Below are 27,549 nucleotides of genomic sequence, written 5' to 3' on the forward strand. Positions count from 1 at the left end.
TCAAAAATAAAAAATAAAAATCCTGAGACTAATAGGTTCCACTTGGCAAAGGCCAACACTGAATTTTTCAGGATTTTGTTGGAAATGCTGCTGAGGACTGTAAAGAAGGAAGAACTGAACTGAAGTGCTTGCTTGAGAGAGTGCCTGCCACTTACCATGGGCCAAGCTCATTCCTGAAGCCCTCCCCAGGGGGCTGTGTTCTGCTGCTGGTTTTAGCTGTGCATTGCACATGCTCCAGTGCTGGAAGTCACAGTCTACCTTAAAGCTGCCACTTGTCCCAAACTCATGAAGGCTTACCCAGATCTTGTCTCTTGGAAGTGCTAGAAAATTCTACACTTGTCTTGTGTTGGAGAGTGAATCCAAGCATTGGGTTTCTTTTCTGCTGCTATGATTGCTGGTCATACTCTTTTCTTGGTAGCAATGTGTCCTGTTGGCATGGGCCCCATAAGCTGCTTGTAGCAGCAACCCAGAGGGTCAGGATGGAGTTAATGCAGCTCATGGAGTTACCATCTGGACCAGATTTTGGCATATTAGCCAAAAAGATAAGAAGGAAGGCCAGAGTTTTGGCTACTCTGGAAGGAAGCTATTGCCCTATGTACTGACAGGCTTGCAGAGCACATGAGCTCTGTGGAGTTGAGAGAGGTGGATGGATAGATGCTCACTTAGAGAGAAAGTATGTTAATCATGGCTGCTAGCCCAGAGTAAGAGAATTTGAATGCTGACCTGGCCATCACTGAGTGCATGATGCTCAATCTTGTGTTATTCCTGGGCATTCTCTGGGATTTGGACAAGTTTTAGGCCAAACTTCTCTGGCTCTGGGTCTTATGAATTACTCAAGAGGTCAGATCCAAACCATTCCCTTTCTGCTTTCCACCCCATCTCTATCTAATAGCAGGGTGTCACCTGCTACTGAAATTACAGAAATCATAGACTTACTCAAATATTTATTTTCTTCTGTAATGTGACAAAGGGGGTTTTGCCAGTACTCTTATGGCTAAGACCTTGAGATTGGACTTCTACTGAATTTCACTAGTATCTATGGGTGGTGATAAACTTTTGTCTCTGTCCCTAAAGCTTTGTGGCTCAGGACTGCTACACCAAGAGCTGATGAGCTCTGAAGTTAAATGCTAGAACTGGAGGGGATTCTGTCTGATGGAAGGGATGGAGATGAATCCCCTTTACTGTTGCCACAAACTGTGAGTGGCCTTTTACCTCTAGGAATAATTGATGAGTAAATATAGCCTAAATTTTGGTAAGTGGGAATGGGGCTGAATAGTAACAGGCTGGAGTGGAGGAGTATCCAGGACATGAGTCAAAGCCCCAGTTCTTTAGGGCACATTAAGAACAAAAACCAGAAGGACAAAAATCCAAAACACCAGAAGAAAAAAAAACAAAACCAAAACCCCTCACTGAGTAGCAGTGAGATCCTAGACTGAGAAATACAGTTTTGATCTGAATCCATGTTGTTCCCAAAGAGATTTGTAACAGACTTTATCAGTCTCATCCTGCTGCTTACTGTAGGAACTGGTTATTTTAGGAACTGCTCTTACAAGACCCCTACGAGATCATGAACTCTTGTGTAGTCTCTCATGCATTACATAGCAAACTCTGTTTTATTGTATGTGCAATAGACACTTAACCCAATTTTCAGGCAGACCTATGCTCTCTATCTCAAAATACTTGAGGATAAATCACTGGTGGAGTGCTCAAAGAAAATGTGTAAGTTCAGTATATTTATTTATCGTAGTCATGTCGTCCTTCCGATAAGAAAGAAAAGAGGTAAAAATTTTAGGGGAAGAAATTCCATGTGTTTGGAGCTGGGTGGATGATTGCCGTGAGGGATTAGATAGATTTGAGGATTCTAAGTAGGCTTGCTGCTGTTATGGCTTTTTTTTTTTCCCTTCCTCCTTCCCCAAACGGAGTTTTCCAGAGATACATAAAGGTTTACCCTTCAAGAACTGGCTTTAAAAAGAAACCACAGCTGCAAATCCAAGCTACCACAGTTACTCCTCCCTTGTGTGCGGAAAAGTGCAGAGCTCTGACATTATCCTATGGAATGCCGTGACACTTGGTGACGTGTCTGCCAGACGCCCCTGTGTGCAGACCCTGCACGTGTCCTCAGCAGTTGTGCCCATGTTGGAAGAGCTGGACTACCTGCCAGTTGGTTGTTCGGCAGTGAGTCACCCTTATGGCGTTCACTGACCGTTTCTGTGGTTTTGGCTGCTTCTGCAGAGCTTCCACTGACCAGCCCAGTACTAATTCATTTAGTCTCAATCTGTAAACACTTGATTGATAATCATAAAAGAGCAATATAAAAGCCTATGTGCTGTATGGATTAAAAGAACAGACATGTTTATAGCCTGATAACGGCAGAGTAATCTGGCAAAGATCAGGAGTCTCAGATTTCCATATCCAGATGATTTTATTTTTGGAGTCCAGTTGGTGGTTTTAATTTTTGGCTATTGCAAAACCATCGTAGGTCTTAGCTGTTGCAACATAGGAGGAGGATGATGTTGTTGGAAGAGGTACTCTGTGCTCTTATTTAAGAGGCTTTCACAGCAGTTACTGGTCTCTGAGAACAGCAGGAGGAACGATGCTCCTTCCTCACTGCCTGGTGAGGGGGACAGTTTACAACTGTGTCACGTAATAGTGCCAGCTGTGAAGGGCATGACAAGCTCCGATGACATTTCTGCTCAGCCCCAGGAAGAGACTTGCTGAGGTGAGGAGCAGGAGGATTGTAAAGCGGAGCCCTATGGAGAGGAGGAGGGCTATCCTCAAGACTTTAACCGGGAAACGGACTCGAGGCAAAAAGAAATGGAGAGGCAAGCAAAATCTTATTTCAGCCAGCAATCTGTCTTGTGCTCTGCTCTGGGGAGGGCTTGCAAGTTGGAGCCAAACCAAAACACTAATTTTGCTTTTTTTGGAGAGAGAGGTGGGGGGACCTTTAGCTGGCACATCATCCTTATCCTATCCTCTGCTTTCCGCTTCATCTGCCTCGGCTAAACATGCTTTAAGAAAAAGCAGGGCTATCATATTAGGGTGGCATTGCAGCCTGCGTGTGAGCTTGCTGGGAAACTTGTGCCACTCTGCATCCCTCTTTTCTGGTGTGCTCACACTGAGCAGGCTGTTGCTCTTCAATGCATGCTGTGTCCCGTGTTACAAATTAGACCTGAACTAATTGGCAGGGACACGGAAGTGCCCACGGCAGTGGGTGTAATTGGTGCTGTGTTCCCTGTGGTGTTGCTTGTCTTGTTGTTTCTAATCCCTTTTTGGGGGCAGACCCAGAGTCTGACATAGTTTTCCAGCAATGTTTGTGGGCATCCTAAGTGTCACTGAGGAGTAATGCCTCTAAAGACGCTTGTGGAAGATGGAAGGCTGAGAAGGGTTAGTCTTTAACCCTACCAACTAAATGGAATGCAGTAACCACCTAAACCAGGCTATCTAGAAAATATGTAAAGCTTTTGATTACTGGAATGAGCTGTTTCTCAGTTTTCTTTCCTCCTCTTCTTCCTCCTTGCTTTGCTCTGCTACTGAAATCTTCCCCACTGTGCAGTACCTGATCCTGCAGAAGGATCACTTCAGGAGCCATGGGGACCCCACCCCTTGAAAGAGGGATATCGTCTAGGCATGGTCTGCTGTACCTGTAAAGGAACAAGTTTGTTTGACCTTGGTTACTTCCTAGACCAAGGAATTTATCAGCCTATATTTTTTTGTCCTAATAAGAGCCCTACGGCACTTATACAAGCTTCTGTTAAAACAACCTCTTAATTGTATATGCTCCTCCAGCCATTGTAGAGACAAAGAAATCCTTCTGCAATGAGTAGCTTATCCAGGCAGGGCAGAGTAACCAGTATGTAGTCCTGCTGGGTTTGAGATATGTGAATGCAGATATAACCTGTCTTGCCAGACTATTGCAAGCAGCTTTTTTTTTAGTGTTCTTTTTTTCTTTTTTTCTTTCTTTTTTTTTTCTTTGTTCAGCCAGAGTTGTGGCGGTGGATTTGAAGTGCTGATTCTCTGTGATTCCTGGCAAGGGCATTCCTCTGGCACATGGTCCCTGGCTTGGCCTCAGTGGCTGCTGGTGGAGTGTTTGCCAGCCTGCACTTCAGCCTGGTCTTCTCCTTGTTCCCAGCAGGGACAAGTGCATCACATGAACACTGTTCCTGCCACAAAGCCAATGCTGTGTTTTGGATTCTTTTCCTTATTCTGGTCCCATGAAAACTGTCTAGGGGATTAGAGGAAAGAAGGCCTTTGGGTTGTTGGTTTAGCAGTTAGCTTGCTCCCCTTGCTACTGTTTGGTCCCTGATTTTGCTTTTCCACACATTGATTTCTCTGCTGATGCACATGCATAAATATAAGGCCATGAGGGCTTTTGTTTCTGGTTAGAGAACTTGTATTTATGTTAAGAACACTAAAATGAAATACGGACTGTAGGTGTTACTTGTATAAATAGATCAAAGGAAGATTATAATGCTAGTACATTTTGGACTGGAGAAAGGACTGTGTGGGAAACAGTGTCAGACAAGGGAAAGCATCTCATTGCACTCTAGGTAACCCAACTAGCACTGGTTTAAACCAGAATGCGTAAGTCAAGTTGATTCATCATGAAGAGAAACATGATGCTTATTTGGAATGGACATCTATGGTGAGGTTTTTATTATAAATTTCTATGTTGTCAGTTCATGGTCTTCTCCCCCTATTCCTGTGACTGGCTGTGATTCAACTATCTATAGAAAAGTTAAATCTCTTAAACACAAACTTCTAGAGGAGATGACTCCTCTTTAAAGAAAATTAACTTATGTAACTTGAGGAGAGTCAGAGGTCCACTTAGGGAGCAAGGAAGACTTCTAATTTTCTGGATTTCTTAAGTCTGGTCCAAGGGGAGGCATTGTGATAGTGTTTCCTTTCAGGAAACAGTTGAATTAATTGCTTTTTGTTCTAGGATTTTCATTTCACAGGATGCTGTTTTAATGGCTGCTGCATTCTTTACCTCTTTTTTGGCAGGGATGCTAATTACTTGTCTGTGGAATCACTTTGCTTCTCCAGTCCAAATGCCTATGAACATCCTGGGTTTGGAAATACAGGACCCAGCATCCTGTGCTTGGCTGTCAGTCCCTTGACTTTTCTGATGGACAGTTTCAGATCATGCTGCTTCCTTCCCATCTCTTGTAGTCAGAAATTCTCTTGTCATCAGAAATTCAGGAGACCTGGAGTCTGCTCCTGGTTCTGGCCCTGTGACATGAAGTGGGATGTTCAGCAAGTTGTACATTTGCTTCTGTCTCCCTGTCCCATCTGCATCTTAATCCGGAGTGACAGGAACTGCCTCTTAATATGTAAAATGTATAATAATGCTGGTGTCCCAAACTGCTGTAATTCAGGAAACCTGTAAAATAATTTCGCATTAAGGCAAGTCAGCTCTTACTTTGTAAGTTGTAGGTGTTTTTTGCTCTGCTCTGACTCTGTGAGGAGTGTATAAATGAGGGCAGGTTAAGAAACTCTGATGCCTGAAAGGTTTTCATGACTTTTCAAGGCAGTTTCTAGGGAGAGTCCAGTCGGTCTGTGCCTGGGCTGGGGAGTGCAGAAGCCTGTCTGCACTGTTTTTGTTGCATCCGAGTGTTGAGATGCGTCTGATACAGTGAGCAGCAGCACCAGGTCTCCCTCCAAATCTGGCGCAGTGCTGTGCCTGCTTTGTGACTCCACCTTGAAATGCATGATTTTGATTTGGGGGTGAAAAGGTCAGAAATTAAAAAAAAACAACAAACAAAAAAACCAAACCATTAAACACCTGGAGCGCGGGGGAAGGGAGTAAAATGGTTATTTTTGCACCTTTCTTGGCCCCTGTTACTGTGAGAGCCTGCTCTCATTCATAAATGGCTGTGACAGCCGAAAGCTGGTGTGAGAGAAACTGGGGAGGTTGTGTCCAAGAGCTCCAAACAGCGCCGAGGAGAGGGGGAGCCGGAGCTCGCTGTGCCCCTGCTCTGCCGCGGGGAATGCGGAACTGCGGCGCTGGCGGGGGGCAGGCAGGGGGTGGCCGTGTTTGAGCAGGGATCTGGCGCTTGAACTTTTTTCTTCTGTTTCAAGTAAACACTCTTCCCCGCCTTCCCCTCGCTCCCTCCACCCCACCTCCCTCTCTTTTCAGTCCCGCTCATGTGTTTCTATTTAAGGGCTGCAGTGCAGACGAATATGATTGGCATCTACAGCCCCCTCTTGACTTTCGGCTCAAGCCTCTAGAGTGGAGAAGGAGCTGAGCCGCCAAGGGGAGAGCTGTTTTTCCTTTGGGTTTACTGGGGGGATGGCTCAGCTCTGGATTTATACTGCTTCTGCCCAGGATTTTTCTCTCTGAATGGGTGCAAGGATTGTGGAAACCATGTTGGGAAGAGGTTTCTTTTCAGAATCCATCATGAAACTGTACAACTAATTCACGTTTTTGGCTTATTTTTTTTCCTCCCCTTTTTTCTTCTTCTTCTCTCCAATGTCCCTCTGTGCTGCTGGGTTGTGGGCCAGAGGAGACTGTTTCTATATGGCCAGCCATTTGGGGATATGCTGCGAGCCAGGGTTGTTTGCTGATTCGCTTGGCTCTGGTGACAAGTTGACCTGTTCTGAATCGGATGGACGGAGGTCACTCTCAAGGAGCCATGGCTGGAAGCTGGCTTACGGCTTGCTTTTTCCCTTCCCCAGGTGCTGATGCTAGCTCTGAACCCATGATCCTGGAGCAGTATGTGGTGGTGTCCAACTATGAGAAGCAGGAGAACTCTGAGATCAGCCTCCAGGCTGGAGAAGTCGTGGATGTCATAGAGAAAAATGAAAGCGGTAAGTGACATTTGCTGTTTATCCCTCTTCAATGGTCCTATTTTTGCATGTGTTCCTCTGCTTTCAGTTTCCTCATCGCTACTTGTAGCTGTACGTTAGCTCCATCTGGTACAGTCACTATGTCTGGCAGAGGATGTTGAAGTTTCTCGGTGTTGATTTGGGCTGGGGGCCAAATGTTGACTTCTACTGTAAGAATGTTTCATAGGTTTTGTGTATTAATTAGCCAAGGTACACTAATGGAAAATGAAGGTGAAGGAGAGAAAGATCTGCAGCTAATGAAGCTGATGTATAGTAGGCTGCTATAGTTGCCCTGCTGTCTCTTCAAGTTTCTGTCAGTGTTTCCATTACTAACTCCCTTTTCAGCGGATTTATAGGATGAGTGTTTAAAAATTGCTTGGGATGAAACTTGGCTTGACAGCCTAGTCTGTGGCCCAGAGCTGGGGAGGGAGGGGAGAGAATGTACGTATATAAATATGTGGCCATGCACAGTTTCAAAACTTCTTGCAGAAGTGTTAATTGGAGAATTTTGAGGCAAGGAGGCAGAGGCTGTCATGTAAAAGCAAGATGAAACCCTTCTTCTGCCATCTGTGGAACAACCAGCTTCCATTTGGAAAATGAGACTTTTGGCAAGTGTTCGTATAGATGTCTTTTGTATACTTTAACTCTTGGCTGCCTGGTAGCTTTGAGTTGGGCAAAACAGATGTATGTGTGAGTGGTTGGAGCTGGCTAGCAGCTGGTTTGAATAACTGCCTGTCTTCGACAGCTCCCTCTCCTTGCCTCCCAGCACTCCTTGGGTATTAATCCAGAGCTGTTGTCCAGGACTAGTTTCCAGCCCACTCATGACTTGTATGTCCTCATCCAGAGGAGCTGCTGACATTTGGAGCTGTTCAAGCAAAGGCTTATGTTGTGGTACCTCCTCATGCAGGGCTCTCACAACTGACTGGCTTCGGAGTGTACTGGGCACGCCAGAGCATGGGGGAAACTAGGACACCTTGATCTGAGCTTCAAATCCGGCTTCCAGAGCTTTGACCCAGATTATCCACAAAGATGACCGTGCATTGTATTTTTTTTTAATTCTTTCAATGGAGTGGTAATTTCTCTGCTGTATGAGAGCCTCATGCTTGTTTGGCTCAAAGTGATGCAGTCATCTGCTGGCTGGCGATTTAGTGTGGTGTCCAAAGGGATAGTGTGTGCAAATGCACTGGCCAGTGTGAACAGAAATGCCTGTCTCCTGGGTACTGACTGTATCACTTGCAAAACTAATAGAAACCAAACTGCTCATCTGTCCCACTTTAAACAATAGTTACAATGAAAGGGGGGAAAGTGTCTTAGCTTTTTTAACTTTGTCTGGGCTGGTGGACAAGCGTCCTCGTTCCCAGCCTGGGGCTCCTCATTGTCAATAGTGGGTGTTGCTGCCATCACAGCAAGCCTGGTTATATTGTGGCAGCTTACATTCGTATTCATGATATCCCTGTCCTGGATAATGACTTATGGACCTATGGGTATTGGGTTGTTAAATAATGTGAGAAATGTCTGAATTCCAGTTACAGTTCCTTTGTGTTTTCTTTTAATGTGGCCTCTGACTTGCACAGTTCATACCATATTGTATTGAACCACATGGTTTGTGGAGATAGAAATGGAGAATGTCAGGGTTTTAATTTAAACAGTGGGTCCAGAAATGTGACTTTTCTAAGGGAACATCCTTGACCTTGGACTACACTACTTAAAACCATATTCTAATGCTTGGCAGCCAGATTTTTTTTATTGTCCGTGTAAGTAAGTAAGGAAATCTGAAGCCTGGAATTCCATGCTGTGATCTTGCTCTTTATATTCACATCTATAAAAAAATAGATACAGATATATCTTTAGGAAAAAAAAGGCAAATAAACACATAAGTTTCAAATTGGTGATGGAGAGAGCATCACTTTCTTGGATGCCTATTGAAACTGTTCTGTTAGGGAAACTATGATTTAGTTGTTCTAAGAACAGGACTCCAAATATATACTCTTGCTCTCCCCTGTGTTAGGGGTAGCACAGGAATGACTTCAATAATAGGAGTTCTTGTCTCTTCAGCTATAGCTGAACCTACGAATGGCGTGTAATTAAACTAGCAAAAGCTGTGCAAGTGTTAGCTTTTAAAACTCAAGAGTTATGGTTTGAATTTGGATATCTGCTTAGCATAAGAAAGCAAACCTAGGAGATGAGGTTATGACTTCTAAGAATGTGGGGATATACTTTTCAAGAAAATAAGATTATTGGACTATCCACATGTGTAGTGATTCATCAGACTCTGTTGTTATGGTGGCTTCTAATTGTTGTGAAACTACAGCTGTGATGTATAAATTAGACACCCTCTTCTAATCCAGACACAGGTGATGTAAGGTGTTATGGATGTCATCTGCAGCAGGGACAGTTCCTTTCATGAAAGGGAGGAAGAATGGCTAGATAACTTGTTAGCTGACCATTGAGAAGTCCCATCAGACTGGACAGTGTATGTTGGATGTGCTGCTGAGCCAATTTCTTGAACTTCCTTGTGTGCATGTACATGCATATAGCATCTCATGCATCTGTTTTTGGTGTTTCTTTAACTGTACTTTGGGAGAAGTTAGATATGAAAAGGCACAGCTGACTGCTTGATTTCAAAACCTTGCCTGAATATGTTTGCCTGCTGATGCCAAGGGACATTTAAGTGGTTCTTTTCTGCAGTGGGAAATACCTTAACTTGGCTTTGATGCATGGCTTCAGAGGGAAGAAACACCTTTTCTTTACTGGTCAAATGTCTCTGTGCTTTTTACAAAAGGAACCTTGAAGCTAGTTTCCAAACATGGTGCGTGTTTCATGTTCTGCTGGATGTTTTCTTCTGCACACTTCTGGGGTCTAAGCTTAGAGTTACCATCTTTTTGATGTTTGTCTCCAAATTGTGTGCACTCCAGGAAGGAAGCTGGGCTTTTTCAAAGGCCAGTGTATAGGGCAGGAGTAGAATGGGGAAAAAAAAATCTGATACCTGATTTATTCAAGTCTTTTCTGGTTTTTGTAAAGTTACTTCATCTTATGTGTGTTGCACTTATTGTATAGTACACTGCATACTATGCAGTGTTACTTTTCTCATATAAGAGATGGTATTTATGGTGTCTCACAGGCAGATATGTAAAAGCCCATTTGATAGAGCCTTGTCCCATCATTGACTTCCTCTTTCACTGAAATAATTGGATAAATTGTCTTTATTATTGTGCTAATGAAACTTATGACTTGGATACCATTTGAAGATGAAACTTCTGTGCAGTATTATGACTTAAAAGCAAGGTCATTGTAGTGGTGAATAATTCCCCAAACCCTTCATCTCGGTTGTGGTTTGGGTCACTGTAAACTGGTTGTTGCTGCAGTTGCTGCAGAAGCAAACCTTGCTAGACTGAAGTAAAGCTGTAATATTTGTATACTTCAGAGCAAGTTATTTAGTAATTGTACCAGCTCTCACTCAGGCTTAATCATTTGGTTTTTACAGCAAATATCTATCTTGTCTTAATAAAAATTGTCCTTCAGACCTTAATTTTCATTATAAGAGACCCAGAGAGCAGTTGTATATCATGAATATTTATCCCTTTCTTTTTTCCTTAGCTGGGGGAAAAAGTCTGCATGTAGCAATGGTCACATATGCATCAGGAAAAAAAAAGGTTTACCGTCTCTATGTTGTCTTTGAAGTCTATAATTACTGGGCTTGTGTTTCTTGCTAGAAGTGACTGTGATTTGTTTAAAGGTGTGGTGTAATCAACCTGCCTGGTCCAGCACTATCTAAACATTTCTGATTTGTTTCAGAATAACTGTGAACAGTTGACGTAAGTCTTGTCTGTCAAGTACATAGGTTTCTTTTAAACCTTAACCAAAAAAGCCTTGTGGAATGGCTTAAAAAAAAGTATTTCTACTGCAGAAAAGAAATGTTGTGACTTTAAAGCAGGAATCTGACAGATTTCTTTAAGGTGGAAGGAGGAGGGACTGAGCCAGAGCAGCACGCTCTCTGCCAAGTTTTGCATGGATGTGGCTTGAAATGGTCAAGCTATAAACTGTGGCAGCAGTGTTTGCAATGGAAAACCTGACAGACAGTGAAATATAAGCATAATCCCAAGCAGCTCTGCCTTTGCTGCTGCTCTGCTCACAGACAGGACGGGTGCTCTTTGCTTGCTGCCCTTGGGAGCTGTGTCTGTGGGGGGGAGGCTTTGTGGGATGAGGTTCTCAGCTGAACTGAGCAGGACCAGAGCCATTTACTTTGCAACTAAATAACTGAAGACTAATTTTCAGTATTATGGTACATGCAATATGTAAAATAAAGCTATTATGGCTAGTGGAACTTTATCAGGACCCAAAGGGATCTCTGGGGAGGGAGGCTGCTCTCCCTTTATCCATGATGTGGGACGTGGCACTGAATTGTCACCATAAGGAAGGTCTTTGCTACTCTGGTCTCCTGGTGTAGAGGTCTTGGGACTTTCTGGTTGTACACACAGTGCCAGGAGACTATATGTGCCTCAGTATCCTCTGCTGCACCATTTGCTTTCCCTTGGAGAGGAACATAGAGAAGCCACAGCTCTCTTGACTCCTGTGGATACAGTGGCTTCCCTATTGCAAGCACCCTCCTCTTAGATTGAGGACTTTTTGAGGTCATCTTCTGGCTGTCCATGGGGAACACAGCACCCTTTATTCAAAGTTGTTGCTTTCTAGGGTTAAGTAAGTGGGTTTATTTTGTACCAAATGGGACCAAGATTGCTTTGACGGTCAACAACTGCATCTTGGCTAAATGTGCACTTAAAGTATTCCAAGTAGAAACAGAGTAACAGGGTTCCTTGCAACTCACGGATCAATGTTGTATCCTAACACCCTGTCTGCCATGCCTGGTTTTGCAAGTAGCATTGACTTGTAGTCCCCTTTCTTTAGTGCTGGTGGGGCTTTTGTTTTAGATTTTGTGAATTTTTTTTCTGTCTTGTGTCTGCTCTTTGCCTCTCTGCCTTTTTCTTCTTGTCTTCACGATCCCACCCTTTATACACAGAGGAGAACGGGGCACTGTGTGCACTGTGAGAAAATGTCTCTGAGCATTAGTATTATCTTGCAAAAGCTTGCCAAAACCCATACACTTCTGTTTATTCTAATAGATAAGTGACAATCTAGCAGTTTTCTAGGCCTCAAATGTGGCTGTAGCCCCACACCAAATAGCAAATGCAGTTTCCTGGTTTGCTTATGAATTGTCAATAGCTATGCATCCACTGGTCAAATGTGTTGCCAGACAGAGTACACCTAATTGCCTGCATCATGCTTTATTTCAGGTGCAATTGTCTATACTGGGTTTCTCTAGAAAGTGCCTTTCCCCCCTCCCTTTTTTTTCTTTACATACCTTTTAAAGAGAGTGTAGTTCATGAGATATGATACAGGACTTGATTTCTGTTTGTATGCCCAGCCCAGTCCTGCTGTTTGCTCTAAGAAAGCTACTTCAGTTCTCTTTGTTTCCACTTCTCAGTGTGGCTGTGTATTTGAATTTTAAACCTTGTAAGAGACCAAGGTCATGATATGAAAAGTAAATACTCCCTCATACAGCAACCCCTTCTCTTGGTCAGCCCTTGAGCTGTGCATGGAATTTGAGGAGAAACAAACACTTATACAGGTTGAACACCCTTCCTCTAGCACTGTTGGCTTTATGCCAGAGGACAGGTTTAGGTGAGTGACCACCACCAAATACCTGGGATAGCTTGTCTAGCTCCTTCTCTGGGTTCAGTGTTCATAACTCTTTAACAAGCAGAGCCAAATTTAAGGAAGGACCACCCCAAAGCCCTTCTTCAAAAACGAAGGTCTGTAGCCTTCAGTGTCAGCTGAACATAGTGCTGCCTTGCCATGTGTCCTGCCTTTCTGGGCCTGTCACCAGCCCAGCAGCAGAGGACACTTGATCCACTTATGATTCAGTTCCTGTCCTGCTGCAGTTTTCTGCCCAACATACATAGTAAGACAGACAAACACAGGCTGTCTGAGGAGGCAGGGTTGGTGATTTGGAATTTTTGGCTGGGAGTTACTGGAAAGTTGTTTAATGTCATAAAAAACAGTGTTTGTAGAAGTTTTCTTTCCAAACAGGGACAATGCTGGCAAAGCAGAGCTGCTTTTCTCCTTCAAATGCTTGCAGCTCAGGGCCTGGAGAAGGGCTTCTCTGGGCAGGCAGAGGTTCAGAGATGTTTGTGTTGAGGATAAGGATGCTCCATGGCATTTGCTTGTCTCACTGCAGCAGTGTTTTGGTCTTCAGGGTTTTCGGAGCAGTGATCAAGGCTGGTTGTTCTCTTGCTTTGTTCTGCAACAATATAAACAAAGCATCCTATTGGTGTGTCTGGTTGCAAAGGTTGGGTTTTATTTTAAACTTTAGCTGTCTTGGAAGGTGCTTTTTCTGAAGGGAGTCTGGCTGCTTTGTTTTAAAGTAGTCAATGGAAACATAGTATTGATAGGATGGACAGGGACATTTACACTAATTGAGGCTCTGTGCTGTCTCCAGGGAAAGCCTGGGGCAAGTTCAGAGCAGAAAGGTAAAACTGAATGTGATGATTTGCTCTAGCCAAGTTCGCTGGAAATCAGCTGCTTTCTGGGAATACAGTGCCTGACCAACCCTGCAAACACTGCAAACAGGCACTCCCTCTTTCAGTGGCCTGTTTGCAAAATGTTGAATTGATGGAGAGAATTTACACTTGCACCAGAAACAGCTGGGTCAGCAGGAGATGAGGAGGAGCCCTTCTTCCTCTGCTCTTGCCCCTGGGAGCCCAAGGGTGGGGTGACACTGTCTAATGACTTTAGCAGATGTACTAAGCTGGAAGCAGCCCCTGACAGGATACTCTGACCTCTCTGGTGATTGTTTTGTAGGATATTTTCTGACACCCTTTTTTCTTGCCTTTTTTCCTAGTATGTTTGAATTTTTAACTTTGTGCCTCTGAAAGGGTAAGGGTGATGGTAGCTGCTTTCTTTTTCTGACTTACTTTCAGTAGTCAAAGGATGCTGGTATGGCTGAAGTCCTCATTTAATTTTCCCGAATTTAACACAAATCTGCTGTGCCCAGAAAGGAATCATGCTACAACATTTCTGAAGTAGTCACCTCTGAGCCACTGTTCAAGGCTGTCCTGTACAGAGGTTTGAATGATGAGTGATTTGGGACTGAAGTTTCTTGACCTGCCTATTGCTTGAGCATCACCACACTGACATCTCAGCTGAGCTTGGGATGTTGCTGCATAAAACAAAATGCTTGAATTATGAATGTGTTGTAATATTTATGTTGCTATCTTGTGATGTCTAAATGGCTTTCTCCTGCTCCACTTAGTAACTTACATGGCAATTGATATTTGTTTCTGTGTTTAATAACTTGAAATATAGTTCTCTATGTTGGAACCGAAGCAAGGTTGGGCTTTTCTGGTTTTTGTAGTTACCCTCTATCACTGTGGAAAATGAGATTGTTCTCCATTGCCACTTCTGGAATGCCCATTGTTTTGTAACTGTGCAAAGGGATTAAGGTGGGCTCCTGATTTGCTGGTGGTAGTATTAGTTTCAACCCCGTGACAAGGGAAGTGTCCCATTAATTGTGCTGTGACATTTCTGTCTCTTCTGCAAAGCTCTTCTGCATTTCAAAGACATCGTTGCTTGGTTTTCCTTTGCCCAGCTTTGAATTGCGTTTGGTGCTTGCTCTGAGTTCTTGATGACAAGCTCATTAAGAACACTTGAAATATGACCGTCTGCTTACTCTCTGCCCTTTGCAGTGCCTGACTCTGCTGAAGCTTTCCTGGGACACCTCCAGGCTGTTCTGGAGCTCCACTAGTTAGGGATGTTTTGCTTAATGGGATGGAGCTGTTCATTGTGGCTTGTGTTATTTGGGTCTCACATGAGTTGGGAGCAGTTGAATGTCATACTGAAGTAACCTTCAGTGCATTTGTAGAGCTTCACAAAAGTTAACTAGAAGTGGTGTTCCCTCAGGTTCATCATTTTTAAGTGTACTAAGAAACAAATGGCTATTTTCTAAGCAATGCTGTCTCATTTCATACCTCTATAGAGGATAAAGAAAAATTAAGAAGTAATAGGGGCATAAAAGATGTCATAGGGTCATATTCCTCTAAAGCATTTTTCTTTTTACTAGTACCTATCAGATCCCTTTTATGTAGTGTTTGTTTTTAACTTGGTTTAAAGAAGTATTTCTCCAGACTGAGACATGATAAAACAACTTCCAGTTTGAAATTTTCCCTATTTTCTTAAATGTTTTTGGCTATAATGTGTGGTTTATGTTCATTTTTCTAGTCCTACTCCTATTGTTTTCTTAATCTTGGTCAACTGGTGTTCTGATGGGGCTAGCTGAGTTATGTGGGGGGTTTTTGGAGACATCATAAGTCCAACCACTTTGACTTTTGCATTCAGTTGCTATTTCTTTAGCTGATGTCATGCTGTGGGACAACTCTCCCATTCTCAAATTCCTCAAAGCTTGGGAGAACAGTGATTGCTGTGAATAAGAAGTTTCCAGCTATATTAAATATTTACCTCCAGGGCTGAGTTTTTTCCATTCTGTCATCTAAGCATCCTTCTGAAGTAAACAGTTTCCCTTTTAAACTTCCCTCCACCTGGCTTGATGTGGAACAAAATACTACCCATTTAACTGTAGTTAGATCCCCTATCTCACTGTAGATTAGAGAACACGTACATTTCTCTAATCTCTCAAGAAATCGGAATGGGAGCCCAGTGAGAGGAATTCCCCTGCCTCAGAAACCCACTGGAGCAAGCCCACTTGCCAGGGCAAGCCTTCACACAGGCAGGACAGAAAGAAGTTCCACAGGGTTGCCAGGTCAGCATGTGAGGAGATTTCTCTTGTCTCTAAACCACAGGAAGTGTAGTTTAAAGGAGAAAAAAACAATGTCAACCCTTGCAAAGATTGTCTCTTATCTACATCTCTTTTGATTTCCCCATAACCAAGGCACTGAGACCCTTAAGAGAGCAGGAGAGAGGGAACAAGCCTGTCTGGACTTCATATTTGCTAGCTGTGGGCATGACCTCTGTTCCAGGACATCTGAGACTGTCACTTTGGTCTGTCTGCTGGGGAGAAGGTGGGATATGACCACTGAAACCACAGACTTAGAGCCTTAGTTGTGTGTAAAGGCAGTTTGGCCTCAGAGGAACAGGGCCCATCAGTAAGCATGGAGAAGCTAAGGCACAAGCATTGCTACCTTTAAGTTTGTCCTACAACACATCCGGGTAACTCCTGAATAGTAGGATCTTTGCTAGGCCTCTGAAAACTTCAATTCTGAAATTTCCAACTGTCTGAAAGTTTCTTCCTCTTTCCCTTCTCATTCAATTCTACTGTGCTGAGACTTTGCTTGGGCAAATAGTTAAATTCTCCATTTCTACTCTACCTGTTTGGAGCCCAGGATGGCAGGGTGGAAAGGAAAAAATTTGACACAGCATCCCTGGTTGGAGCATTTACTCATTACCTCCTCTGTTTATGCAGTCATTGCCAGTTTGGGGACCCTGAAACCTGCCCCAAGAAAATGTTTCCAAGGAAAATCTGCTTTTCATATTACAATACATAAACTTTCTAATGATGTAGTGTTCTGTGTCAGCCAAATAGGTCACCAGCTCAGCACTGCTGCAAGAAACTACCTGGGCCCAAGAAGATACAAGTATATTGCAGAGGCCTTTCAATGAATTCTGTAGTTACTCTGTGAGTGACACTCCTTTGGATGTGACTGCTTTAAAAAAAACTATCAAACAAAAAAAATTAAAAAGCAATTATTTTCAATTATTTCACATTTTTTGTTATATCAAAGTTTCCTTTTCAAAAGAAAGCCAGTGAAATGGCTTTAAATAAGCCCCCAAACTCCTAAATTTAATGCATAATGACTGACATTTTCTGCCCTGTGTTCTAGTTAATCAAGACAGCAATTATACACAAAGATTTTGGCTCTTGTGGTGACTTTCAGGCCTGTTTTTCAAAGTAAGCAAAAGACTGATGGTGCATTTTTTGTTGTGTCAGATGAGGACAAGATTAATAAAGGATGGAAGAGACTTTTTTTTCTTCCCCAAACTGCACAGCAAATAAGCAGTTCCAATAATACTTTGGCAGCAAAATGGAAGCTGTAATCATTAGCAGACGTGTTTCAGTTATGGCCAGCAACATAACTCCATGCTTTTGGTTTTCTTGTTAAAAAGAGTTCAGTTTCCCCACAAACCAGTTTTTCATCCACCTTCAGATTTAGCAAAACCTATAGAAGGAATTGCCCTGACTAGGAGTTTCATAAGACAATCAGATTTAGGAGGTGGCGTGACAAAGGTTTGTGTGTTAGCTCTTCCATTCCATTCCTCAGGCTGGGACATCAGACTTCCCAGCACTCTTGATGGAGAATTTAATTATTTTTCTGGTAGAAAGATGTTGGCTCACAGCTGGATTAACTGAAGCAGTTCTGGAAGAGGCAAGCGATGAGATGGGCTCTCTTGGATCTTTGTTTTACTGGCTGGCTTCTCATTACTATTTTTATTGGCTAGTTCAGTTTTTTGTATCCTGATACAGTGTGACTTCATCTGAAAGTTTCACATGCAATGGGACATTATTTCAAATGAAACTAAATTGCAGGTTTGTTGGCAACACAATCAAACTTCAGTTTGGTGATCATGGCAAGTATTTCCCAGACCACGCTTGAGTCCATATCTCCTATTTCTCCCTGCAATGTGAATGTGTGCTGGAAAGCCCCAAAGTGTTGCTTTGAAGAGTTGTTATAATTCTGTTCACAGAACCACCTCCTGCATCTCTCTTCCTCTCTCCCATCACTTGTGCATGCCATTTCTGGCATGCTGATGGGATGGGATTTAATACAAGCCTATCTCCCAGTGGCTGGAGTGAAAGGGCAATGCTGGGTGCACTCGCAGACCTAGCTTCACTTTGCTCTGATATTAAAAGAGCTGCCCTATATTTGCTTAAAAATCCCAGACTGGTTTGAAACTTGGATAAAAGAGAAAGTAAGTTGTTGCTTTTTCATGATTAGCAGCAGCATGACTAGCTAGACTGATGGTGGCAGGCACACATCTGTGCTGACGAGTGTAAGACAACACCTTCATGATTTGATGTCCAGCTCCTGAGGCACTGTGCTGGCTTTCAAACAGTGGCCATATGTGCAGGTAAAATGTATCCATAAAGGACGAGAGCTCTTAGGGACAAAACCTGGCAGGTGGAATAATGAATTTCAGCATAATGAAATGAAGCTAAAGAGGCCCTGAACATGATTCCACTCAAACACAATGGAGGTGATGGGGGCAGGAGGGATAGGTACAGTGTAAATCTCCATGCAGTCGTGACCCTAAGATTGGAAGAACAGCATCTAATATTAAACCTGAATCATAGACTTGAACATTGGTAAGTTCAAAATAATACTTTAATCTCCCACATGGACTTTAATAGCATTTGGATGTTACTGGAGGCCTCCCTGCATGAGAAGAAACAGAGCTACTTGGAGAAGCTCACCCCATTTGTTTTAGCTGAGTATAGGTGGAAATTCAGAATGGGTAATGTGAATCTGGGAAGGTCCATATTTGAAATCCTAGGATTAAACTCAAGGACAGTTTATTCAGTATCCTGGAAACCACTTTGAAAAATCTGCGTTTCTGGGTGTTGGCAAGGGGAAAACTGCACACACCAACTCATGGGAGAGAAGGTGAAGCTTGCTTCTGTGCTTGAAAACAGGAGCAGGAGTCCAAAGGACACTTTCTTTGAGATTTTGTTCTTAATCTGACTGAAATTCCTTACTGTTACTGAGAAGGACATTCTGTGCAGAGTATGAATAACTAAAACTATTGGATGGCTGTATGCTCAGGGTGAGCTTGCAAATTGTTCCCTTCCTTCAAGTAGACCTTCTGTGACCAAAATGTCCTTGAACAGATGTAGAATGAACAGAAATGAGATGGTGTCTTTATTGCCAGGCAAATGGGATAACTGAGTCCTATAGAAAATGCCTCTTTTGCTCCTCCTAGTGCAGCAAGCAGAACTGGTTTCTGTACCAGTTACAAGTTAAATTACACACTTGGTCATTCCAGATGTCTGTATTTTTAGAGCTGACTCTACACTTCCTGGACTGTTAGCCTGTTGGTTTTAAAATAAGAAGTGAGCTTCTGAGGCTGGCGTGTGAACCCTTCCACTCAACTGAAAACTGGGAACTTAAGTATCTCTTTTACAGAAGTATCCAGGTTTGAGAGCCAGCCACATGAAAGGGTGTTGCTTTCCCTATGCCACCCGAGAGTCTCCCTTACATCAATCCTAAACAGAAACCAAAATCCCACAATAAAGACACTGTCTGCAGAATGTCCATGTGGGATGTGGGGGACTGAATGGTTCTGGGGATGGCTTGCAAGACCCTTGCTGACACTGTTTTAAATTTGGCTCTGGCTACCAGGAATTGTTGTGTAGAGACATTTGATGGAAAATGCTGCTGGTTTCAGAGAAACTACTATTACGGGTGAGATGTAGCCACCCTTTGTAGTACTGTGACTGAAGCCAGTGTTGAGGCCTCCTTGCATGGTGCACTTGAGTTGCATAAGGGCCTTTTCCTCACCAATGTGCAAAATCTGAGTGCCTGGGCATGCACGTGCCCTTGACAAGTGTGTCTTGTGGGGACTGCAGTTACAGGATTAGAAATAGTAAGTGGGCCAAACTCATCTGCAACTTGTCAATGGCTGCAGGCTACCAGATGAGCTACTCTGGCTTCTGTAAGCAAACAGTGCCAGGTCCTTGGTACATCAGGAAAACCATCTGCTACAGTTGAATATGGCCTAAACTAGTAATTCATCTCTGTATCTTCAAATCATATCATCCTTCCTTTATTTCTTCTTTGCCTCTCGTTTAAACCAACTTCTGAGTGGACTGTTTGACTGGCCCCAGGTAAACTTGGTAGAAACTTGTGTGTGCAGGAGGAAAGACCTGAAAGGAGGCTGAGTGCAGCTGGAGAGTAGAAACTTCCTTCCTGTGTATCATTTATTCTTCTGTGTTTGTAGTTCTTTTTTCACTGATCTTCTGTACCTTCTGTGGAGAATCCCATGTGATTAGTACTTCTTGGTCTTTTGTGAAAGCTAAATTTTCTGCTAATTTCTCCTGGCAGGACCACATTCTGATCTAAGGAAATCTAACACAGCATGTTCCTCAGTTTAAGGAAATCAAAGTCCTGTATTTATATGGGACTGAAGTTTTACCTTAACCTTGACAATGTAATGCTGAGACATTTTTCTGTAGCTGCCTTAAAGCTGTGCCTTCATCAGGTCTTGGTGGATGGACTAGAATTGCACTTGTAAGATAGAGCTCTGGAGTCAGACCATGCATTGGTACTTAGTGTTTTTCTTGCAAGTGAGTTGACAGAAAAGAGCTTCAATTGCTGTAGTTGAGCTTTGCCTAGATTGGTAAAAACAGCCATCACTTAATAAAGCAAATTTCACAACTATAGTCACCCCTGTTCAACTGAGACTGTGAGTGAGGTCAGAACTGCTTATCTTGGACTTCTGAAGCTAAACAGTACCCTATCTGAGAGAAAGTGAACTAGTAAAGGCAAGATCCACTGAATGCTCAGCTATGATCAACCCACACCTGAGACAGACTTCTTCTGTTCGTGATGCAACAAATAACCATAGGAAGAACAGCAAAAGACAGGACAATGTAAAGTAAGTTGTGAGCTACATACTTAGTGCTACATACTCCTTTGGAATGTATCCGTAGCCTTAGCAATAGCCAATTCGTAACAAGTCCTTTGCATGTTTTTGGAGAGTGAAGAGAGAAAATCCGTTAGGAGCAAGCCACTGTTTTCTCCTTTTGAGATTTTAATGTGGGATAAAAAAAGATATAGGAGTGATTCATCCCACAGGCTGTAGTGTTAATCCCATGAAGTTTATGTGAGCAGTGTGTGGCCAGCATCCTTGAAAACGGTCCAGGTGCAGTAGTTATGGGAGGTGCCTTGTGGCCTGAAAGGCAAAGAAACATTAAAATCAGTTTCTTTCTTGACTTCTACTATCCAAATGTATCCCTCTATCATGCCCTTTTCTCTGTTACTTTATTTTGGCCTCCTGTGCTCTCTGCTGTCTGTGCTAGCTTCTTGTGTGGAGGCAGAAAATGAGTCTCATTACTAATCATGTTTTCCATCCATCTTTCTCTGTTCTTTTGCTGCTTTCCATTCTGGGATGCCAGCACTGAGGCAGTGATCAAGTGATTGACTGGACAGTTTTGCCAGTGAATGGATCTGAGTATCAGCTTTTTTCAAATCAACAAGTAGTTCCTGATCATTCTAGTTCTTATAACTGGATGCCTATAAACAGGTCATGATGTTTGTGTGCACCTCTCCATCTCTCAATATGTTTGGTTGGGTGTGTACAGCTTCATAATCATCTCTGAAATTACCAAGCTGTGCCTCCTGTCCTCTGCACGTAATACAACATGGCACTGGCATGGCAGGTGGTGACCCAAACCATGCAGTTCAAAGCCAGTGGGCACACAGATGGGCCTAGCTCCGTGTGACAGTTCATGAAATTCATAACACAGCGGTAGCCAGGAAGCTCTGGAGTGCGTAGGAGGCTGACTGCTGTTACACAGCTATCCTGTTTTGTTTGGTTTGTTTCTCTGCTGTCCAGGGCCAGAGAACTTGGAAGTAGATGCTGGCAGAAGTGAAACCTTCTCACAAGACTCCTACTCTGCGTTTGGAGGAGTGAAGTCATGTTGTGAAGTCTAAATCCATAGCAGAATTTGGTGTTGATTTAAGGGATCCAAGAACCATGGTAGAAAAATTATTATTTTAAAAATAAAAATGTAAGATGTTTACTAGTCAAGGACTGTTGAGACACTACTGGTGTCTTTTGAGCAGGGGCTTTCAATTTGTATTTGGATGTTTGTCCTCTTTTGTTTTAAAGCCAGTAGTATTTTGTTGGTGGAATTTTGCCCAAAAGTATTCAGAAATTACCATTTGCAAGCTGTTAGGAGGGAATTGAGAGGCAGAGGACTTGAGTGTGACCAAGTAGAGGCTGAAGAACTGGCAGAAGTGCAGCCTTGTTTCTGCTCAGGACTGGTTTCTGATTAAGTGGCAGCCCCTCTGGAAAATCCAAGTGCAGTTTCTGGTGAAAATGAGGAACAGGTTTGGGATTAGGTGGGAGCAGAATACCCAGTTTCCCTTCATAAAACTGGAGTTTTCAAGCTCTCACCTTGTTACAAAGTTGCCATTTCCCAAAACCACATCTCTTCTGTGCAGAAGAAGGTCCTTAGTGGGCAGCAGCAGTGTGAATATGGTCTGGGTTTGTTTGCGTTTGCTCTGCATTACGTTTTTTGTAGTACCTTGTGCTGATTATTCTCACTCTTTTATCAGCTTTCTATAGCATTCAAAGGAATAAACTGTAATTGTCATATGGCTCCTGAACTACACTTAAACAGCTACACATGGGTTCAAGATGACTAATTAGGTTTCCAATCCAGACTTCCCCAAAATAGGAATGTGGCTGTATTCGATCTAGCATTTTGTTTTGGATGAGAGGCTTTTGGTTAATGTCAGTCTTGGAGGAGTGGAAAACTGTCAGATGTCACAGGATCCCAGATGATCTTGTAGAGTGGCTGTGGCCAAAGACACTGGAATGTTTGGTTTCTGCTGAATTTGTGAGTGACTTCTCAATCATGTGATGGCAGCATCAGGGTTTCCTGGCAAGAAAAATGGGTAGTAAGCAAAAGCTAATGTGTCCTAATAGTAATTTGCAGAAACAAATCATGTTTCCCAAGGTGCATGCAGATATTGGAAAGTTAACTTGTTGCTGTCTTTCATCTTCCAAATCACTCCCGGAAACCTGAATTTCCATTGGTGTTTTGGGGATGCAACCATCCCCTCTCCCATCAGCTGCTTCTCCCTTCTGCTTTTTGCAGTGTTTTTACTACTTTAGTCCATAGTAATCCTCCTTGAACATCACCATGGATTTGATGCTTTCCTGTGGAATATGACAATAGACTTGCTTGTGTCCTTAGTTCCCAAGGCTGACTGAACAGCCTGATGGCTGTTTGGACAGGAACAGTACATGTACAGGTTTGGTCTCTGTAGGGAAGGGAAGTAGCCTCACCTCCCTGAAGCTGAATGAAGTGTGTCCCCTCATGGAGAGGAGTTTACTATGAAGTGACTTCTCTTCCTGTGGCATGTATCCAAGACACAGTGGAAAATCCAGTCATCTCTACTGCTGGTGATGCCTTAAGATCACTGGCTTTGGCATGCCAAGAGTGAAATTCTTTGAGCTCAGGATCTTCCTCTTCATCCCTCTCTTCTTCAAAGAATGCAAAATTTAGTTAAAAACCCCACCCAAAACCAGACCCATAAATGGGCATAGGTATTATTTCTGGTTCCTTTCCCGTAACTGGGGCATACAGTTTTCTGAAAACAAAACATAGTCTTTCTCCCCACCCATTCCATATGATAGGTCTCTACTCCTTCAAAAACTTGATTGCTTGACATAATGGCTTCTGGCTGAAATTTCCCTTGTATGACAAACTGGGCTCGAGCTGTTCTTCCACAATGTACTTTTCAAAGTTACCCAAAAGAGGGTGAGTATCTGTGTGCTGACAAGGCCCCTCACAGCTGCATCTCTGAGCCCAAGGAGCAAGTGGGCAGTACCTCAGCTGGATGGTCTGCCTGCAGCAAGTATTGCTTGAGCAACAGCCTCCCATCTTCAGCCTTGCAGGGGCTATGGTTATGCTGTGGTTATGGCCAGAGAGACATCAAGAGTCTAATGGAAAACTTCTTGGAAGAGTGAAACTACTCCTGCACATCTGTCCTCCTTTGGAGAAGGTATTACATGCTGAAGTTATGAAATATTGTCAAATTGTAAAGTGCTCTCTGCTCTCCAAAGATCCAAGACCATCTAAGTGACTGTACATGGGTCAGCAGTAAATCACAGAGTTTGAGGAGCCGTATTTTCCACCTGTGCAGAGAACACAGGAGCATGACTTTGCCAAAGACAGTAAGTTAATACCCACTGACCAGGAGCTGATATCACTGCCCAGCCTCATCTAATGATATTAACATGAAAAGCAAAGATCTATTCAGATTCAGTGAGCCTGGTCTCACAGAATGAAGTGGCATATGAACACATTTAATACAGTGCACATCTCTGTAGTCCAACTTTCTGTGCGCTTCCAATTAATTTACTATTGTAGATGTTATGCACCCATTTGGAATCCCCCTCTGTTCATATTTAAAATTTGATTGTATTGTTAAAGCACTGAGAACGTTAAGGGGTTTGGGGAGGGTTTTTTTTCTAACTAGCCTAGCTTTGATTTACTTGCCAAACATCTGTGTGCTTTCTATATGTTTTCTCCTTGCCTTCAGAAAAAGGATGGTTGCATTTATTTGTGGATGAAATACTTTGCTAGGAATGGCTGTAAATCTGAAGAGTTGAAAATTGTCAAGTGAGCTCTTCGAAAATAGTAATAGAGAATAAGGAATTAAACCTGGTATGCAGTCTGGAAAAATTAAAATTCTTCACAATATTTTTCCTTTTTGTCTCCCACTGGTGTGGGGATATCTAGAAATTGAAAATCCAGCAAAGCTTCTGATTTGGAAACTTGAAACCACTGCAAAGTGTGAATGTTGTGGCGAGACTAGCACAGGGAGGGCTGGAAGGTGCTGGAGTCAGGCTGTGCTGCATGAATAAGAGCTCCCAGCTAGTAGAGGTGCCTGTTCTCTTCTTAAATCTTCTGGTGCCCCATTGAATAACCTCTGATTTACATGAACAGTGATGTAACTTGTACTTACTAATGTTAAACTGAACATTCCGTTGAAAGTTTTACTGCTAAATCCATGAAAAAGCTATGATGTATAAACCTAAAAGCTTGGTACATTTTTGTTTGGGTTTGGCCCTTAAACTCTGATTCAGTATAAATTTTCATACCTTCTTGATGCTCCAGTTATAAAGTGACTGAGAAAGTATTGATATTTAATGAAATGGGTAATAAGGGAACTCCATATTGTATTTTTTAAATTTTCTCATTAGATGATACCATCACTGTAATAGCAATTTATAATATTTCTATTCCCTTAAAACAAAACAAAAAACAAACCCAACAAAAAACACAAATCTTTTTAAAAGAAATTTGAAACCACCAAAAAAACCCCAAAACACCACTCTTGAGAAATAGGCTGTTTGCAGCCCTATGTCGCTGGAGAGCACAGACTCTAGAGAGTTACTGTGTCTGGAGTGGCAACAGCTTGATTCCAGATGCAAACATGGTGAAAGTATTGGAGGTAGGAACTGTACTTGGACATACATTTATATCTGTAGATTCAAGTAGACTCTTTAGGATGTTGTGACACTGATGACCAAGAACTGTCTTTGCTTGCATCTGGCTTTCTGTAAATCCAGCCACTTATTGAGCATATCATTGTGATTCAGAGTAAGAATGCTTTTGGCATGTTTTCCATGCTGGGATTTAGATAATCTGAGTGAGAATATCAACCCTTCAGGGCTGTTTCACAAGTCTCATTCCCAAGGATTTCCATCTGCCAGCTTGGGGAGCTGCGGGAAGTGCTGTATCAGTCAATGCCCCAGAGATGAGTGTCACTGATGCTTGCAGTGGTGCTCAAACAAGCATCAGCTCAGCCAAGGAATGTGCCCTTAATATAGCCAGAGTGCCCCAGGTGTATTTCATGTATTGGTACAAAGAAGAGCTGTCTAATCTGCTGTGAGTCTCTCCAGCCATGCATGTGTTTGGCTTGGACGCCATCAACCCTGCTCTCAGAGCCAGAGTGTGTGCTGGCAGTGGGGAATCATTGTCACAAAGTAATTTCAAGCACAGAGGAGTCAAACCAAAGTTCATTTTGTTCCTTTTCTTCAAACTTACAGCTTGCTTGAGTGAGCAGGGGGTGAGGCAGCTGCTTTTCTTATTAATCAATGCTTCATCTCTTTTTTAAGAAGTCTTTTGCTATATCTGAAGGGAATGTGCTCCTGAGACTTCTGGCTCTGGTTAAAGACAGGCATCTCACTTGTAAAGCAGGGCTTTTGATTGATCTCGTTTTAAATGATATAGCTACAAGCACAGAAACAATGATCGGGGAGTTGCTCTTAGCTCACACTTCTGCGTATTTATTTCTGTTGTAAAAATAAATAAATGAAAACCACTGAAGTGGTCTGTCCTAATGATACTTGTCAGAAGCTAAAGACCAAAAGTATTCTTGACACCCAGTGCAATACTTAACTGTGCAGCAATGAGATATATACCCTAAGATATGCTAGCAGCGCTTGAGGGCAGGGCTGTCGGGATCCTTTATGCTTGACTTCTATTGCTGCTTGTTAACTTCACAACTGGATAGAATTACCAACATTTCATCAAAGGTACAGTTACTTCAAGCAACAGATATAAAATCCCTTGAACTCCAACATGAAAACAGTCCCTGAGCTTAGTCTAATGTTTAGGCTGTGTAGGTAAGGTATATTTTAAATTTCTTTGGGTTGGAAATGGCCTTTGTAATTTCTTTACCAGTCATAAAGGCTTCATCTCACCTTTTTTTTTTTTAAATTTACTTGCCATTCAATACCTGTTCCCTTTGCACTTTGTTGTTGAGTTTGGAGAGGAGGAAAATGCAGTGGTCTTACTTCACTGTATTGAAGCCTATGTAGCTAATTTCTAGGACCTCATCTGGAGAGGCTGCTCTTCTTTGCTGGCTCTGGCTCAAAATTTGAAAACTGAGCAAATAGGCTCATCCAAAGGCCTGAGACATAGTTGGAAGGAAAAAGCAAGGGAGGCTGGAAGTGACAGCGCAAAGCTGTGATGAGTTACAGGCCTGATGGCACCATGATGAAGAAGCTCCTTGCCAATGGGAGTTTTATCTCTTAAAGATGGTGCTTACTCCGTGGCTCTGCTCCTCAGCTGAGCAAAGTGCCTGAGCCTACAGTTGACTCGAACATGCGGTTTGGGGCGTTTCACTGTTTTCATACTAAATACCTTTACTGATTAGGAGACCGCAGCCTACTCAGATAATCCAAGTAAAAAAAGTTTCCTGTTTTTATAAATAAACTGCTGTGCGAACCTTTTTACAATTGTAAAAATAGAGATGGAAACAGCATTGAATGATGAGTAATTCCGTTCGTCTGAGTTGGTGGGGAAGCAGTGCTGGAAAGGACCAGAACTGCCTGTGGGCAGAAGACAGGTTAGAAACAAAGAGACAGTCTCTGTAGATAGATTCAGCTGCTACTGACTCCCAAGTTGTTGGGGCTGGCTCTGCTGATGGAGATGCAAAAGTAGTAAGAAAGTGAAGACAATTGGTTAATGGTTTTGCCTATTCTATTTGCTATGGAAAAGAGATACCAAGAAGAAAAGGAATGTGGATGTGAGGTTTCTGCATCTTCTGGGATAAGGAGCAGGGAAAGAGACAGCTCCTGGAAGTAAGTCATAGCTGTATTGACATCTGTAAGCCACATCAGCAAATATGTCAAATGTTGTACTGACACTTACTGGTTACTGTAATGAGTATTATCTTCCCCTTAGAGTTCACAACTTAAAAGAAACGAATGTGAGCAAAATGGACTAATTGCTATTTGCAGAGGGGGGGAAGATGCTCCTGAAGGTGTCTCTGTCACACTTCATTCAAGTAGAAGCAGAACTCATCCTCTAACAGGGTTAGATATTCTCAGACTTTGAGAACATGAAAATACAAATTTTTATTTTACTCAAACTAGAAAGCAGGTCTTGAAGAATAACCATACTCTGAAATCTTA

The 27,549-nt window shown here is 42.7% G+C and overlaps 1 protein-coding gene across 5 annotated transcripts in view; it reads left to right on the plus strand.

The window, feature by feature from the left end:
- SH3PXD2A (SH3 and PX domains 2A) overlaps nt 1-27,549 on the plus strand; it is a 245,191-nt gene that overhangs the window by 178,120 nt on the left and 39,522 nt on the right. For 4 of the 5 annotated variants that reach the window (XM_071563708.1, XM_071563710.1, XM_071563709.1 and 1 more), the window contains one exon: nt 6,676-6,807. In XM_071563708.1, coding sequence (XP_071419809.1) covers nt 6,676-6,807 — 132 coding nt within the window. Of the gene's footprint in view, nt 1-2,603; nt 2,823-6,675; nt 6,808-27,549 lie in introns of those variants that run through there. The other variant, XM_071563711.1, reaches the window with a different exon arrangement.

The sequence above is a fragment of the Pithys albifrons genome, chromosome 9 (genome assembly GCF_047495875.1).
Source record: "Pithys albifrons albifrons isolate INPA30051 chromosome 9, PitAlb_v1, whole genome shotgun sequence".
NCBI lineage: Eukaryota > Metazoa > Chordata > Aves > Passeriformes > Thamnophilidae > Pithys > Pithys albifrons.